A 14,958-nucleotide genomic window follows, 5' to 3' on the forward strand; every position below is an offset into this window, starting at 1 on the left:
GGTGGATGGTAGACAGGGTTATTGCAGTGGACACAAACCTCATGGAGACCAGGCTGCAGGTGGCTTACAAAACAACCCATCATATACTTGTTTGTGTGACATCCACGGACACAATGCCGCCGTTGTTTAATATAACTGCAATATAACTTTGTTTTATTGAGTACACTTTACAGTAGTTTTCTATGATGATGATGTAATAGTGAGAAGTTCCAGGTCCCCCAGCCCCCGTGCAACTTTAGCTCCAACCGTACACCTGTGCTTCTGCAGTAAGAGCTTTGTGTAAGAGAGGTAAAGCCAGAAACGCAACCTGCACTTCTCTAGCTACCAGCCCAGGAGAGCGCGGGTTCTGGCAGAATGAAGGCATGAACCCATCTGGGTGACCACTGTGAGCTGGTACGCTCTTATCTTACGGGAAGCTGAGGCTCTGAATTGACAGAATGGAAGAATAAGAATGAAAAGTGAGCTGATGATAGCCTGCTGTCGCTGAACGTAGAAGCTTAAAAGAGTTCGTCTCACCACAAAAATCACTCACGAGGATTCCCCCCCCCAAGCGCTGTCATACAGACGTTACTTTCCCTGAAGCAGTACGCCACAGGCCTCACGTCTCGTGGGTCTCGCATGGCCCACGTATGGCTGGGGTCATCCGGAGAGACAACTCGGAGCTGCAAAGTAACTGCCAGATGCATGTACTCAGGCACCATGATAGGTGCACATCTTTTTGATATAAACCTGCGCAGGGATAGCAGCTAAAAGGAGATGCAGAGGAGGACGCAGCACTGCCCTGCAACGCAGTCTAGGTAGGCATAATAAGTGAGCGAGGCTTTCAAATCGCCTCGGGGCTGGCCTAACATTATTCCTGTTGAAGTCAGCGATAAAACTCCCATAAACGGAGCCTTTTTGAAAATCCCACCCTTGGGGCATTAAAGTACTTAAAGGAAGAGACTGGAAATCGTGCAGGCTTTAGATTCAATTTTGATCAGATTTTATACGTCTTTCAGTGGGCCCGGCCATGGAACGGTGATAAGAAGGGCTCCTCCGTCTTTCTGTTTTGCTTGTGCGCATTTGGTAAGTAAAATGTGTAGAAACAATTATACCATGGTTTTAATTCCACCTCTGAACTGCAATATGATGGGCACACAGGTGCTGTGTGGAGCTGCGAAGAACTGGCACCGTGACTTACGTGATAAAGGCTGTACAGCTGATAGACCAGTGAATTCTGAAGAGGGCAGACAGTCTCGCAGTAAAGGCCCAGGGCTGGCACTCAGGAGATCTGGTTTTATTTCTCAGTTCTGACACGGGCTTCCTGTATGACCTCAGCACTGTCATGTAATTGCTCGGTGCCTCAGTCCATCATCTCTTTAATAGGGTTACTACTTACTTATTTCCTTTCTCCCGCCCTGGCCTGCCTTACTTAGACTGCAATTCTGCCAGGGAGTGGAGCATTTCTTACCACGTGCAGGGCCTTCACCCAGTACAATCAGACCTAATGGCAATGCCTGTACAGTAATGCAATGCCAATTAAATAAATAAATGGAGATGATAATATCATTTAGGACTAGATTTGCAGCTTGTAATCCAGCCCAAGGTCAAAGTGCTATGCTTCCCTGGAACTTCAGGACCCGAGGAAGTGCTCCACGGGGAGGTTTCTGCACTGGTCAAAATCAGCCCCAAGCAGCAGCAGCAGGTTTTAGGAAGGGGCTGAGCGTCAGTCACAGCTTCCAGCCAGCCTTCTCTGGCTAACTGCTGAAAGCCACAAGTACAGGCTACTTGGAGACGCGGTGTTGGACTTGGCATCTTCTCACCGCGCACAGTCTTGTCTGATCTTGGTTCCTGGCTCTTCAATGCTGCTGCGGTTCTCCTCCCCTACCAACTGCTAACTCACGCAGTGGAACGCCAGGGCCACAACTGCAGAGTAGCTGGTGTCTTTTTGAGCTGCCTTGCATTCCCATAAGGAGCCATGTTACAACAAAAGCCATGGCAGGGCACACAACATCGTGACCCAAAATGGAGCTGCAGTGAAAATTATTTCCATTACTCGAACCTGCATTCATTCTGATTCAGTGTCTCTTACTATATTTAGATAACTGAGGATTAATTGTATGCATGCTGGGATGCTGCCCCCGTGTAATAAAACCATGCCAAACTGCTCCTAACTTGAGTGCCGCTTGAATTTGAAACCTAACTAGACCCTGAAGGCCTTTGCCCTTACTTAGCAGGATGTGTAAGGTGTGAAGGATCAGGGCCTTGCTGTTTTCTAATCAAACCACATGGTTTTCAAATCTCATTGCTCGCCTGTAAGCTAAATAAATCAAGAATAAGTTAATCTGTCTGCTAATTCTACCTCACTAGCAGCACACCTACTTCTCAACATCTACAGTTGTCTATCTGCTATCAGAGACAATGCTACTTTCATACTAAATCTAGTCCATAGTTTAGGTCCCAAAGACTAGGTGAGAACTGATACATAGATGTTGCTATGTAATGTATTTAAATCTATATAGTTTCTGTTCCTTGGCTTTGTGGGTCACCCCGTTATCCAACCCACAATTAACTATGTCTATAAGTGAGCTACTTCGGAGGGCTTTCTGCTGGGGCACGGCCTCCGAGGAGGAAGTATAGCAGGCTTATATTCATGTGTGGACATGTCTGAACGTGCTCCTGTATCACCCGCTGGCAGAATGTAAGTTTTCAAAAAATGACTAAATTAGACTCCAAATTTAAAGTTTAACAATATAACCCGTGCACCCATAATTTATGACCTGTGAAAACAAGTCAGAAAAGAAACAGCGTGCTGTTGTGACGCTGCGACTGGCAGCCAGGGCTGGTTTTAGGATGTCGTGCAGGCAGTGGGTGCCGTCGCTGTGCTCCCTCCCAGTCAGGTGGGCCCAACAAAGGTGAGAGGTATGGAAAGGTGGGGCGGTTGTGTCTGGTTTTGCCGTTTAAATTCTAGTAAGCACTGAGAGCCAGGGCTAAGGGAACCCCCGCAGAGAGTTACGGTATGCTCCGAGAGGCGCTTCCCGCCGCCGCCTTCCCGCGGCCCCGGCGGCGCGGCCAGGTCCCGGGCCAGCGGGGAGGAGGCGCCGCTCCGCCGTCCCAGGGAAGGCGAGCGGGCAGGCGCCTTCCCCACTAGCTCCCAGCGGCCTCGCCAGCCGCGCCGGCTCCCCTCGGCCCCGCCAGCTCCCCTCGGCCCGGCCCGGCCCGGCGCTCCCGCCCCGTCGGGGCGGCCCCTGCGCGGCGGCACCGCCCGCCCTCCGCCCGTGGGCGGGCCGTGCCGTGCGGTTAGGTTGAGGCTGCCTGCGTGTGTCTATAACTTTGTGTTGCTGCCGGTGGTTGTTAGGAGGAGGGATGTGGAAGTCGGCAGCGAGCAGGGTGACGGGCTGTTCGGGCGGGCTGCGGCAGGCGGGCTCGGTGCGGGAGGATCGCTCGCCTCTGGCCGGCTGCTCGCAGAGGGAGCGGGTGGTTTGCCGCTTTCCCTTCCTTCGCCTTTAAAGGGAAGGCTCCTCGGAGCTGAAGGCGCAGGAGCAGGAGGAGCAGGAACCATGCAGCAGCGCTGCTTCTTCCTCCCGTGAATTCGGATCTTGATTTCTGCCGGTGTGGAGGTGGCTGTTGATCCCCTCCCTTCCCCTCCCGATGTGGCTCTCCCTGCCTCTTCTGCCTGCGCTTTTTAAATGACTTGAGTGAAGGGGGGGAAAAAAAACTGTCAAGATGGCAGCAGCAGGAGCAAGGAGGTTATGAATGTGGTGTTGATGCTGGAACAAAACCTATTCTCTTTGGCAGCCCTAGGGAGGGCTTAAAGCTTCTGGACCTGTTGGAAGACTGGCGATTTGATTTGTTCCCGTTGTGTTTGCTTTTTCGCTGCGAGAAGAAGGATTTATTATTATTTTTTTAACCGACCAGCCCCCGGGGTGGCCTTCTCCCGTCCCCGGCTCCGTCGGCTGTGAGATTTTTGGGGGCTGCTTGCGTGTGGCTTGGGGGTACCGCAAAGTGACAGGTTTACGCTAGTGTGCAGTTGGATGTATGCTATGACTTCGGCTCCCTTTAGGGCGTTCTGAGAAGGAAAAAGTCTTCGGCGTGATCCGAAGGACCCCTCTCCCTGCCCTCCTGCCGAGAGAGGGGGCAAAGGACCTTCCCCCCGAAAGGGAAGATACCTGCGGAAGCGACGAGGAGCGAGCTCGGGGGACGGGGCTGTCCTTTCCCGGCTGGATACGGGCGATTCCCGCTGGAGCTACTTCTGCATCCGCATGGAGTGAAACATAAACAAACGCACACACGCACCGCGGGAGCGGCCGCCGCTCCGCCAGCGCGGAGGGCAGCGCCGCGGGCAGCTCCGGCACCGCCCGGCCCCGCGCTGCCGCTCCGGCTCCTAATCTGATTTCTCCCCCCCCCGCCCCCCCCGGCGTCCGCATCGCCCGCGGGGAGCGGGGCTTGGGGTGCAGCGGAGCGCCTGCCAGCCCTTAGCGGAGAGCGGCATGCCCGCCCGGCGGCCCCCCGCCTACTAGGCTCCCGGCGGCACCGAGGAGGCGGCGGAGGAGGAGGAGGAGCGGGGTCGGCGGCCGCCCGCCCGCCCCGTCGCAGCGCCCCGCCGCCGCAGCCGTCCGCGGGGGAGGCCAAAGATGGCAGAGGCGTCGCCCCCCGCCCCGCTCTCGCCCCTGGACGTAGAGCTGGACCCCGAGTTCGAGCCGCAGAGCCGCCCCCGCTCCTGCACCTGGCCCCTGCAGAGGCCCGAGCTGCAGGCCAGCCCCGCCAAGCCCGCCGGCGAGCCGCCCGCCGACGCCGCCTCCATGATCCCCGAGGAGGAGGACGACGAGGAGGAGGGGGGCGGCTCGGCCATGGCCGTTGGCAGCGCTGCCCCCGCGGCCGGAGAAGCGGCGGCGGCCGCCACCACCGTCCCGGAGGAGGCGGTGCGGCTGCTGGCCCCGCTGCCCGGGGGCGGCCCGGAGGGGCCGAGCCTCTCGCCGGGGGCAGCAGCGGCAGCGGGCGGCGCGGGGCTGAGCGGGGGCCCGGCGGCGGCGCCGAGGAAGTGCTCGTCGCGGCGCAACGCGTGGGGCAACCTCTCCTACGCCGACCTCATCACCCGCGCCATCGAGAGCTCCCCGGAGAAGCGCCTCACCCTCTCCCAGATCTACGACTGGATGGTCCGCTGCGTGCCCTACTTCAAGGACAAGGGCGACAGCAACAGCTCGGCCGGCTGGAAGGTGAGGCGGGCTCCCAGGGGTGAGGCGAGCTGCCGCGGCCGCGGCGGGCCCGCCGCGCAGCCCCGACTGGCGGGCTGCCTACGGGGGAGGCGGCCGCGAGGGGGGCTGCCGGTGGGTGTCCCCGACGGCAGCCGGCCGGGCGCTGCTGCTGGCCGTGCAGGTGGTCGCGCTGCCTGTCGCCTTTCCTTATATATGTACATATATATATATATGTTTTTTTTAAGGGAGGGGGAGAAGAAAAGTTTTGGCTCTTTGCTGTTGCTCCGCGCGAGCGGTGAGGGCTCCTAACTGTGGGAGCAAGTGGTACTCTGGAGCAGAGATGGCTTCTCTGGTGCACAAGCGTGTAAGCAGGGAAAGAAAAATAGGGGGGAAAAAGGGGGGGGGGGGGAAGGAAGAAAAAATTAAAGGTTTTGTGTTGTTTTTTTAAGTTATCGGTATCTTTGGTGTAAGTCGTGCTGGAAATAAGCAGAGTTGCTTTTATACAGGATCAGTCTGAGTCTCAAAGCCGAAATACAGAATGACTCTTATTATAATTTTTGTCAAGAAAACCCTCAGTGGTTTCCCACACGTTCCTCAAAGGCAATAGAGGGAAATTCGGGTCTTGACATTTCTTCATAAAGTTAATCAAAGCGTGGAGTTACTGGCTGCTCCGCCGCGGAACACTTGGTTTGCCTTTCCTGCAGTGCCAGCGTATGAGGGCACCAGCCACTGATAAATTCCGTATATCTGAGCGTTTTCTGTCCAGCATTGTGACACTTAGCAGCTAAGATTACTACTATTTTAATAAGTGAGGAAAAGAATAAATAATCTGGTTTTGTGGCTTGTTTACTTAGTGTGTGCAAAAGCACCTTGCAGGCAGGCAGGGTTTTGCTCTCAAAGATGAAGTCTAGTAAAGGCCTACCAGGAGCCGGTGCTGCACGTAAAGCACATCTGAAGTGATTTCCACAACTGCTTTTTTCTCCTTGTTATCCATATCCATCTATTAGCGTCTGTCAGACACCAACATGTCACGTACTTGCAGCTATGGAGAAATGCAGATGCTGCTTGATGTCGATACTGTTCGCAGAGGGAAATCCCAGTGCGGTTTGGTTGCTGCCAAGGGCTGGTACTGGCAGTGTCCGGGACCCAGTTTTTGAATGGATGGCTGAAGGTGAATTTGCGGGGAAGTTTTACGGTGTTACAGAGAAATTAAATTTCCTCTTTGAATCTCTCTAGTTTTGGATCAGGGATAACTTCCAGTATACAAATCAGTCAGAAGTACTGTATGGATGAAACATTTCTGGCAGTTTTTGTGTTAGTAGCCCTGTGTCTTATTTTTGTGCCTGAGTAGGACTTGCTGCTAGGAATTGAAGTGCAGCTATGTGATTTTTACCTTCCAAATGGAGCACTGTAGAGGAAGCATTTCACTGACAGACTTGTCTCAGGCTGGGGAAAATATAAACACAAAGTTTATCTGCGGCATAGCTAATTCAGGACAAGGCTTTTAAAAGCACATCCTTTTTACAGCTTTTGCGTCTGTATTAGGTGTTGAATTTTGATCTGACTTTACAAGTGCAACACGGAGTGTGATAAAGGGTTACATCTTGCGATGACAGCCCATGCCTTCGTAAGTTGTTTGGTTTCACGCAGAAGCAGTGGCTTTAGATGTCAGCTGCTATGACAAATCCAGCTTTTTTATCCGATACTTCGAGTTTTCGTAAATTCTTGATACCTGATTCAAAGGAAGATTTATCGAACAAAGGGACTGTTACTGTTTCGGCTGAATTTGGTGGCAAAACTCCCATTCACTTCGGCAGAAGCCGGATCTGGGCCATAATGCAGAGTGCTTACATTGATTAGTGTGCTTAATACAGTCACAATTTTTCTGACAATTTATACTGTTAATTTGATATTGATTCCTTTGCTGAGCAGCATTAACTGGTACTTGGAGCTAATTAAAATGTTAAAAACTTGGATCCCTTGAGATCCCTCTGATATAATTTAGTTCAGAAGTTTCACACAAGCCTTGAAGATGACCTTTCTCAGGAGATGCAAGCACACTGGTAGCAAAAAATTCTGCCTCTTCAATGACTGTGAGCTGTCTTTCAAAGTTGGGGTAAGGCGTTCGACAGTGTTAACGGCGGGTGCAGTTGTGGGTGGGTGGTAGGGGCAAAGGAGAGGTCAGGAGCTAATAATTTGCCAGGCATCCAAAACTGCAAAATTTAATTCCTTAGCAGGGTTAGAGTTTCTTTTAACATATGCATATACATTCAGAAGAGGACTATTTCAGAAGAGGACTATTTCACTTTCTTGGACAGAACGTATATTAGTTTGTGCAGAGGCAACACTCTTAAACAGAGACTCCATCTTAGTCTGCCGATGCTAAAACACATTATATGTTATTATCGTCTTTGTTTCCCTCACAGGTAACGAATACAGCACTTCAGGAACTAATGTCAGCTTTTCATAATCGGACTTTTTCAGATTGCTAGTTACACTGAGATTTTAAATGAATGGAAGATGCTTGTGTATCAGAAGGCTTTTATCTTAATTTAGAGTATTTTTACACAGTTAAGTTCGTCTTTGCAGGCAGCAAGAACATTTAACAATATTCTGCTTTGGCACTGAGTGGGGGAAATTGTCATTTTAAACACAGGGAAGAAGAAAACTTGGTTTTATTATCTTATGTATTCTTATATATGAAATATTAATACTGTTCCCAGTAAGATGTGGTGTATATCATAATCCATAAACATAGCTGGTATTATACTCCTCAAAACAACTATTTTAAGTGCTATAAATTAAAGTTACAACTATCACTTTTTTTTTCCTCCCCCGAAGGCATTAAAGCAGAAGTGAGTATTTCAGATGTGGTTAGGAAGGCATATATTACGTTTCCGCTAATTCAGATAAGATTTGCCCAATACACCCCCCGAACAATCTTCTTTGCTTCACCCCCTCCCCAGCCCCGGCGGGACGTTAGCTAACCTAATACTGCCTGGTAGCTAACTAGGGCAGTAGCGTGCGGTGCATCGCTGTAGAGCCGGCATGCTGCGGGCACAGTCGTATGCCGCGGGCAGCCTGGTTCGATACAATCTGGTACGCTCCCAGATCGCCGGCAAGGGCTTAGGTGCGAGCTCCAATATCCGCTTACTGTCTTGAATACTTATGGAGGGTCGGTATTTACATTTATCATTGCTGGAGAGGGAAAAAGGTCTGAGGGTGAGCTGGTTTCACCCTTGTGAAATGCTCTGTGCTGTTGCTGGTACTTCCACAGAGCTCCTTCATCACCAGATCTACCCGTCTTTCCAAATTCAGGTATCTGTTACCCTGTTGATGTCCTGCGGCCACAAAACCAGTATGCTGGCTTAAAACCCAAGGTTTTTTTCCCCCAAAATATTTAGGAAGCAGTAACTCACTTCACTTGGTATTCGTGAAATAGGAAACTGGAAGGCCTTTGTGTCAGTGTATAGAGTAGAGGCGCCGGGTTTCACTACAGCTTAAGTACTTCCATATCTCTTCCGATAACATTATTTTGTAATTTCTTGCAGCACTATCTTGTGAAACAGTCTTTTCTACATGAAGAGTACACTAGGGGGACTATTTTCCTCTTTGCTGAACGGTATGGCAAGACTATGAATCTGGTCCTTTATACGCAGATACCACCAATTCCCAAATTTAAATGCAGCTGATTTGCTTCGATTTGTTTTTTATATCAGAGGCCTATTTGTTTTACACCTTCTGCATTCATCTTCCTCATGAAAGATAAATAATAGCTGCTGGGATGTTTACATAGGAGGGAAGATTTTTGTAAACTTTGTACAGGGACATTTCATCATTCCTTACCTTGTTTTATTGACCACTATGTACCGAAGGGCTGCAGTCGCTTCAGCATAGCAAATGCACGAGTCTTTGCTCTAATTATTGAGACTTGAAAAGACTTGAGAAATTTGCCAGCCATGTAGACAGATGTCTAAATCTGTTAGCCAGATGCTGATACACAAGATGTGTTGGACTTTTTAAATCATCATCTTTTTGCAAAGGATGTGGGAGGAAGCAACACCACTCTCTGTTCTTTTTATTCCTCCTTCCTCAGAGTGGCATACAGCATCTTTATCAGGAGTGGCAGCATAATACTGGAGTTTGTATCAGTTTCATTTTTTCTCTGCTGTCTTTTTTCTTTAAAAGGCTCTGTTTCCCAGTTAGCTGCTAGCATGAATATTTTTTCCAGCCTTCTATTATATTCTTACTTTTTTTCTTCCTAGTTTTGAGCTGCCTTGTTCATCTGTACAGAAGGGTTTGTGTTACAAACTGTAGTCTGATTATTTTAAGTTTTGATCTACCGAAGCAAGCATGGGTTTAAGCACGTGAATGGATCCTTGGGACTTCACTGGGATTACTTGTGTGCTTAACCTTACTGCTTAAGCATCTTACCTGATCAAAGCCTTACTATGTTGTGCTTTAACAAAACACCCGGTAACATTTGTAAGTGAATTTGTGCTGAGCAACGTAGAGAGATGCTCGGTTCCAGCCCAAAGTCAAAACCGCTAGGTAACAAGCTTATTGCATTAAAGAGGAGTATACTTTAGTATCAAAGTAACAAATGACTTTCAAAACTTTCCAGGAGAAACCATATGTAGATATTAGCACACATTATTATTTTATATCTGTAACATACATCAAAGATCTCACTTTCCCCAGCTCATGCAGGCAGGCGACAGCTATTAGAGGAGAGCAAGTGACACTGAGTAGTTCTTCCAGGATCATTGATACTGTTTGATCCACACTGTGACAGTGAGGAGCACCTTCACTGAAGGACTTGTTAAATGCAGATACAGACACATTGCCTTGGTGAATGTCATCGACTGCAGAGAGTCACAGGCTCTGATAAACTTAATTTTTGATGTGAATGGGAAATCTCCAGTGAATGATCCTGGGTAGTATAGCTGTCAGGTAGACCTGCAGGATAAATACTGGAATCAGTGTTCCTTAATTCTTTAAAGGTAGCAGGTTACCTAAAACAGTCATGCCAGTGCAGGTGTTGTCTGTAATAGGTTATTAATGTCAATATCTGAGCATATTTAAAATGCAAAGCTTGAGAGTCAGAGGTTAGCTCTGTGTGTTTGAAAGTACACAGTTAATACTAATAAAAATTAAATCACCTTAGTGGCTTTTATATCCGGTGTATTGTATTGGCTTGAACAAACACTGAGGCGATCAGGCTGGGGAAGTTAGGTGCTCCTGCGCTGGGACATCCTGCCTCTGCTTGGTTTTGTCCCTCTAAAGCAACCGGCGTCTTAACACGCGAGGCCATTTTGTATTCGGGTCATTTTGGTGGTGCTACACCACTTTGCTGTAATCCTGGGAGATTAGGGGAGGCTGGGCACGTGCTGGTGCATTTAGAAAGGCGAGCGATGAGGGTTAGCCGGGTGGTTTTTGTGAAAGCTCTTTGTGCCGACCCGGAGTCAGTGGCGTCCTTTGCAGAAGCAGAGCCGCGCCGGGGTGGGTGCAGCCCCCCACACACCTCCCTGCGCCAGCTGGGCTGTTTCCAGCCAGCTTGCGTGGGGTGGATGGGGAGAACAAGCGTGAAATCACCCCAGAAAGTTACAGTGGGTGTGCTGGCTTCAAAGGGAGGCCGAAGGGATCGCCTTGGAGATCGAGGAGAACTGAGGATAAATGGCCAAAGCATTTCTCTAGGTGGCAGCCTCCTAAAGGTGCCCTGCGAGGTTTTGGCAGCCAGCTGCTTTGCGTGGAAGTATGGAAAAATCTTTTGTGAGGACTGTTTCTTATTTGCGATGTGATTACAGTGGGTCTTTGCATGCTGGTGGCATGCCAGGGGAGGAGCTGAAAGTGCTGCTTAAATGCAAGTTGCTACTTAGACTAAAATCTTCCTGTGTTCTTGTTTTCTCTCCCACTTTTTCAAAAGCCTTACTACTATCCCTGTCACAGAAAATGTGGCCAAGGGCAGGGTTGTAAAATGGCAGCGTTCCTTTCTGTTAAAGGCACAAGGCCTTCCGCCTTTCGAGGCAGACCCTCTCTGGAGGGGGCTGAGCTCTGAGCATCCTCCTGCCGCTGTTTCGTCCCCCTTGCCACAAAAACCCGCAGTTCCCACATGGGCGCTGGGTTGGGGCCGCAGCCTCGCCGGGTCCCGGGGCGGGAGGCTCATCCCGGTCCCGCAGCGCGGAGCAAACACACCGATGAATGCCTGCCTGATAACGCAGCGCCTGGGGAGCTGCAGGGTTTGGGTTTTTTTTTTTTGATGTGGCTTTTCTTGGGGCTGACGGTATGTGCGTAGCGCAGTGGTTCAGGAGCAAAATAAAGTGTGCAGGTAGTGTGCGCAGTCATCCAGTTTTCAGTAGTGTTGGCTCAGCACACCATGAGTTAAGTGAAGATTAAGCTTAACCTTTTATTTGCTCTTCTCTTGTGCTTCTACAAACTTAGACTGTTCTTTTCTGTTACAGTTTCCTGATCGTTGCCACACACTAAGCTTGGAAAATGAGGTGCATTTAGCCAATTTATGGCCTGACATATGTTAATTAACATTAATTACCTGCTTGAATAGTCCATTTAGCACTTATTATTAAAAAGTGGCTTGTCTTCAGAAAGGGATTTTCCTTCGGAGTGAGATGTTCTAACTTGCTTCAGACAAAGCCAGGATGGGGCACCCCGTGCTTCTCTGCACGGCTGTACCGGTTTCCTGATGTTCCAGTTGTGTGTGTGTGGGATACCACTGCACCACTGACAGGCACCAACTTCTTACCCATGTGTATCTGACATTTATTCAACATCGACTTAGCTTTCCCAAGCAAACCAGCCTGTTTCCCAGTGGTTTTTTGCTAGCGGTGGGTACAGCTCTTGCTTCTCTGATTGAGGCAGCCGGCGAAAGAGCTGTGCCTCTCAGCTTGCCAGGAGCTGCAGGGAGATCCGGAGGCTTGTGGCAGTTTGTCCCCAGCCCCTGTTTGTTGGCTCAGGTGTGGAAGACTGGAGGGGGTGTGCAGGAGTTGCTGGGGCATGCTCTGGTGCCCTGCAGGGAGAGCGTCTTCAGCTCTAAATGGCCAAGGATGATGGCCCTTGAGATTCCTGCAGCCATTGAGCTGGCTGCCGCTGGAGCAGAGGATGGTCTCCAACAACAGCAGGTTATGTTTTGCTGTATTCAGCAACTGCGGTATCTACGTTATCTCCTGGGCAAAGCGTTGGGCAAAGGTTGTTACAGGTCATTGGTCTAAAGCCTCTGAGATGGGGGGAGTAACAAGCAGAGAGCACTTGTTCAACTTCCAAATACCAATATTTAAACAACAACAAAAACTTCCATTCCTCAATTCCCCATCCCCGAGTTCCTCATTCCTGTCTTGGGAGACTCTGGGGACGTTATGTCCTACTTCACCTTCTCCATCCTTCCCTTCATAACGCCAGCTGGGGAGGTTGCATGGTGCATAGGGTGCCTCTGTGGGAAGTGGAGGGCTGGGCTTGTAACTGTGAGGGCATGTTGCAGAGTATCACTGCATTTTGGTTGGGAATGCAGCATGGAGGCGACTGAGCTACAGGACTGATGAACAGTGATTTCAGAGCACTCTAAGGGGTTGGGAGCAAGCGGGAGATTGCGTTAGTGCTCTGCCTCATCCCTGTGACGAAATAGCAAGGGACCTGCCTTTCAGTGGGGCTGGAGGAGAAGAGCAGGACTGTATTGCCACTGCCTTTTGCCGGAGCAGTTCCTCCCGATGCTGCGCCCAGCTGTGAGGTCCGGGAGGAGCCAGTCTTGCCCTGCAAAGCCAGAGTCCTTCCTCTGGGCCACCCCCCTTGCACGTCTGCTCAAGGACCGGCGCGTGTGTTGATGTGCTTTGCAGGGAGTTTGAGGCAGGTCAGGAGTTAACAGCATTGGTGTCTTGTTAATAACTCTCTGTGTGTGTCCTACCTGAACTTTGCTTATCGGGGACATTTTCTTGCTCTGTACACCAGTTCCTAGTAAAAATAAAGGCTATTTAAATACAAAACACCTTTGTAAGATTCCACTGACAGAGAAGTGCCTTTCCTGGGGATTTGTACTGGTAAAGAAATGCCTTGTGAAAATTAGCTTTTATAACAGACTTGTGCTAACGAATGGAATGGATTGCTTGCTCCATCGCAACATGCCATGTACTTAAGAGCTAAAGTATGAAATGCTGGGTTCTCACTTGAACATGTTTATTTGGCGAGGTATTCTTCTGCTTGCCTTTATTATTTTTCCCCTGCTGGTGCAGTCGCCGCTTGCTGCGTGTAAAGGGCCGTGCGAGGGAGGTGCGCGCTGGGACAGGAGGGCAGAGGCAGCCTGCAGAGCGTTGCCGGAGGGCTGGAGGAAGGTCGACTTGAAGCGAGCAGGACGGCGTGCGGCCCCTGCGGCTCGTCGTTGGGGCCGTTGCAGCTTGTGCCTCCAGGTCACCCGGAGAGTGCTACCTGCCGGTTTTGGGGGGGCAGGAGGCTGCTCGCCGTGGGTGTGGGGCTCTGCCTGTGCAGTCCTTGGCTGCTGTAGACCTGGGTGCTGCCGGTGGTCAGGGGCGCTTCCGTGGGGCGCGTCACTGGGTCGTGCCACTTCTGCGTCCCTTCACCCGCTGCTCGTGCCGAGGCGAAGGGTGGGTCTGTGCTGACGCCTCCACGCCAAAACCCTGTCGAGAGCTCTGGAATGAGGGCAGGAGGCAGGATCGCTGCCAAAGGTGCTGGTTTCCTCTCCTTTGACACCTGCCTCTGAGGCTGCCTTCACGCTTCGTGCTGTGCTGTGGGTCTGCCCGGAGGCCGCTCATAACCCAGCCCTCGGCCTCGCAGTGCCTGCAGGCCGGCCCGCCTCCTCATCCCTGGTCCCTGGCTTTCCTAGGCCGTTGGCTCTCCTGAGGGAGCAGCCGAGGCCATGGGGACGCCCGGGGTTGTGGCCGGCGGGTGGGATGTGGTCCTAGGAAAAAAGTTTTCCGTAGGTTTGCTGGCTCCTGCGTTGCGTCAGCAGAAAAGGGCAGGCCTGGGCTGGGTGCCAGCATTTTGAACAGGGAGGTAATGTCTGCTTATCCCAGCCCCAGAGGAGTGGGAGGCAGCAGATAAGCCGGAAGGCTGGTGGGGAGCGGAGAGCGGTCTGCTGGGGGAGGACAGATAGAGGAACACCCAAACACATCGGCACGTGTCCGCCCGGGCTTCGCCCTGCCTCCCGGCTGCTGCGACTGCCCAACCCAAAGCAGTTGGCGGCGGGAGCAAAATCTGGTTTGCCTGGATGCGGCCTTGTTTGGGACGGGGCAGCTTTCATGGGTGGGTCAAATAGAGAGAGCAGGGTCTGACTCCTGTCCCGGCTAAAGGCGGCGTTAAAACAGCAGCGTGGGGCGCTCGGACGATGCTGCAGCGGTGTGCGTTTGCGTTGGTGTAAGTAAGGCTTAAGCCAGCAATGCTTAAAACCCTGGTTGCAGCTGAGCCTGGACTCGCGATGAGGACTGAGCGTGACCAGGGAGTGTTAGTAACAGCACTGCACTTAAGTAAACAGAGCTTTGTTTAAAAACATATTAATTACCTAATAATATTCTAATATAAACTACTCTCCTAGTCTAGACAGCCAGCACCTCTGATGTTGTAGGTGATTTGCCCTGACAACTTAGTGTTTTCTCATGCTGTACCATGCTGAAACCAACGTTTCTGTATTTTTTCCAAAATAGGATGAAAAAGAATAAATATATTATTCTAAAGAAATCATTTTAGGACACAGCTTCCAGGGCCATGTTTGTTTTACCTAGAATATGGATTCAATTATCTTGATATATATGCCAGTTATGTGTCA

At 50.8% G+C, this 14,958-nt stretch overlaps 1 protein-coding gene across 1 annotated transcript in view; it reads left to right on the forward strand.

Annotated features, from left to right (window-relative positions):
* Window positions 1-4,613: 4,613 nt before the first annotated feature.
* The window catches only part of FOXO3 (forkhead box O3), a gene marked incomplete at both ends in the record, with an annotated part of 78,067 nt that continues 67,722 nt past the window's right edge, over window positions 4,614-14,958 (forward strand). Inside the window, one exon of the mRNA XM_081997846.1 lies at window positions 4,614-5,195. Coding sequence (XP_081853972.1) covers window positions 4,614-5,195 — 582 coding nt within the window. The remainder of the gene's footprint in view (window positions 5,196-14,958) is intronic.

This window comes from Phaethon aethereus, assembly GCF_964289735.1.
Source record: "Phaethon aethereus genome assembly, chromosome: 3".
NCBI classification, from domain to species: domain Eukaryota; kingdom Metazoa; phylum Chordata; class Aves; order Phaethontiformes; family Phaethontidae; genus Phaethon; species Phaethon aethereus.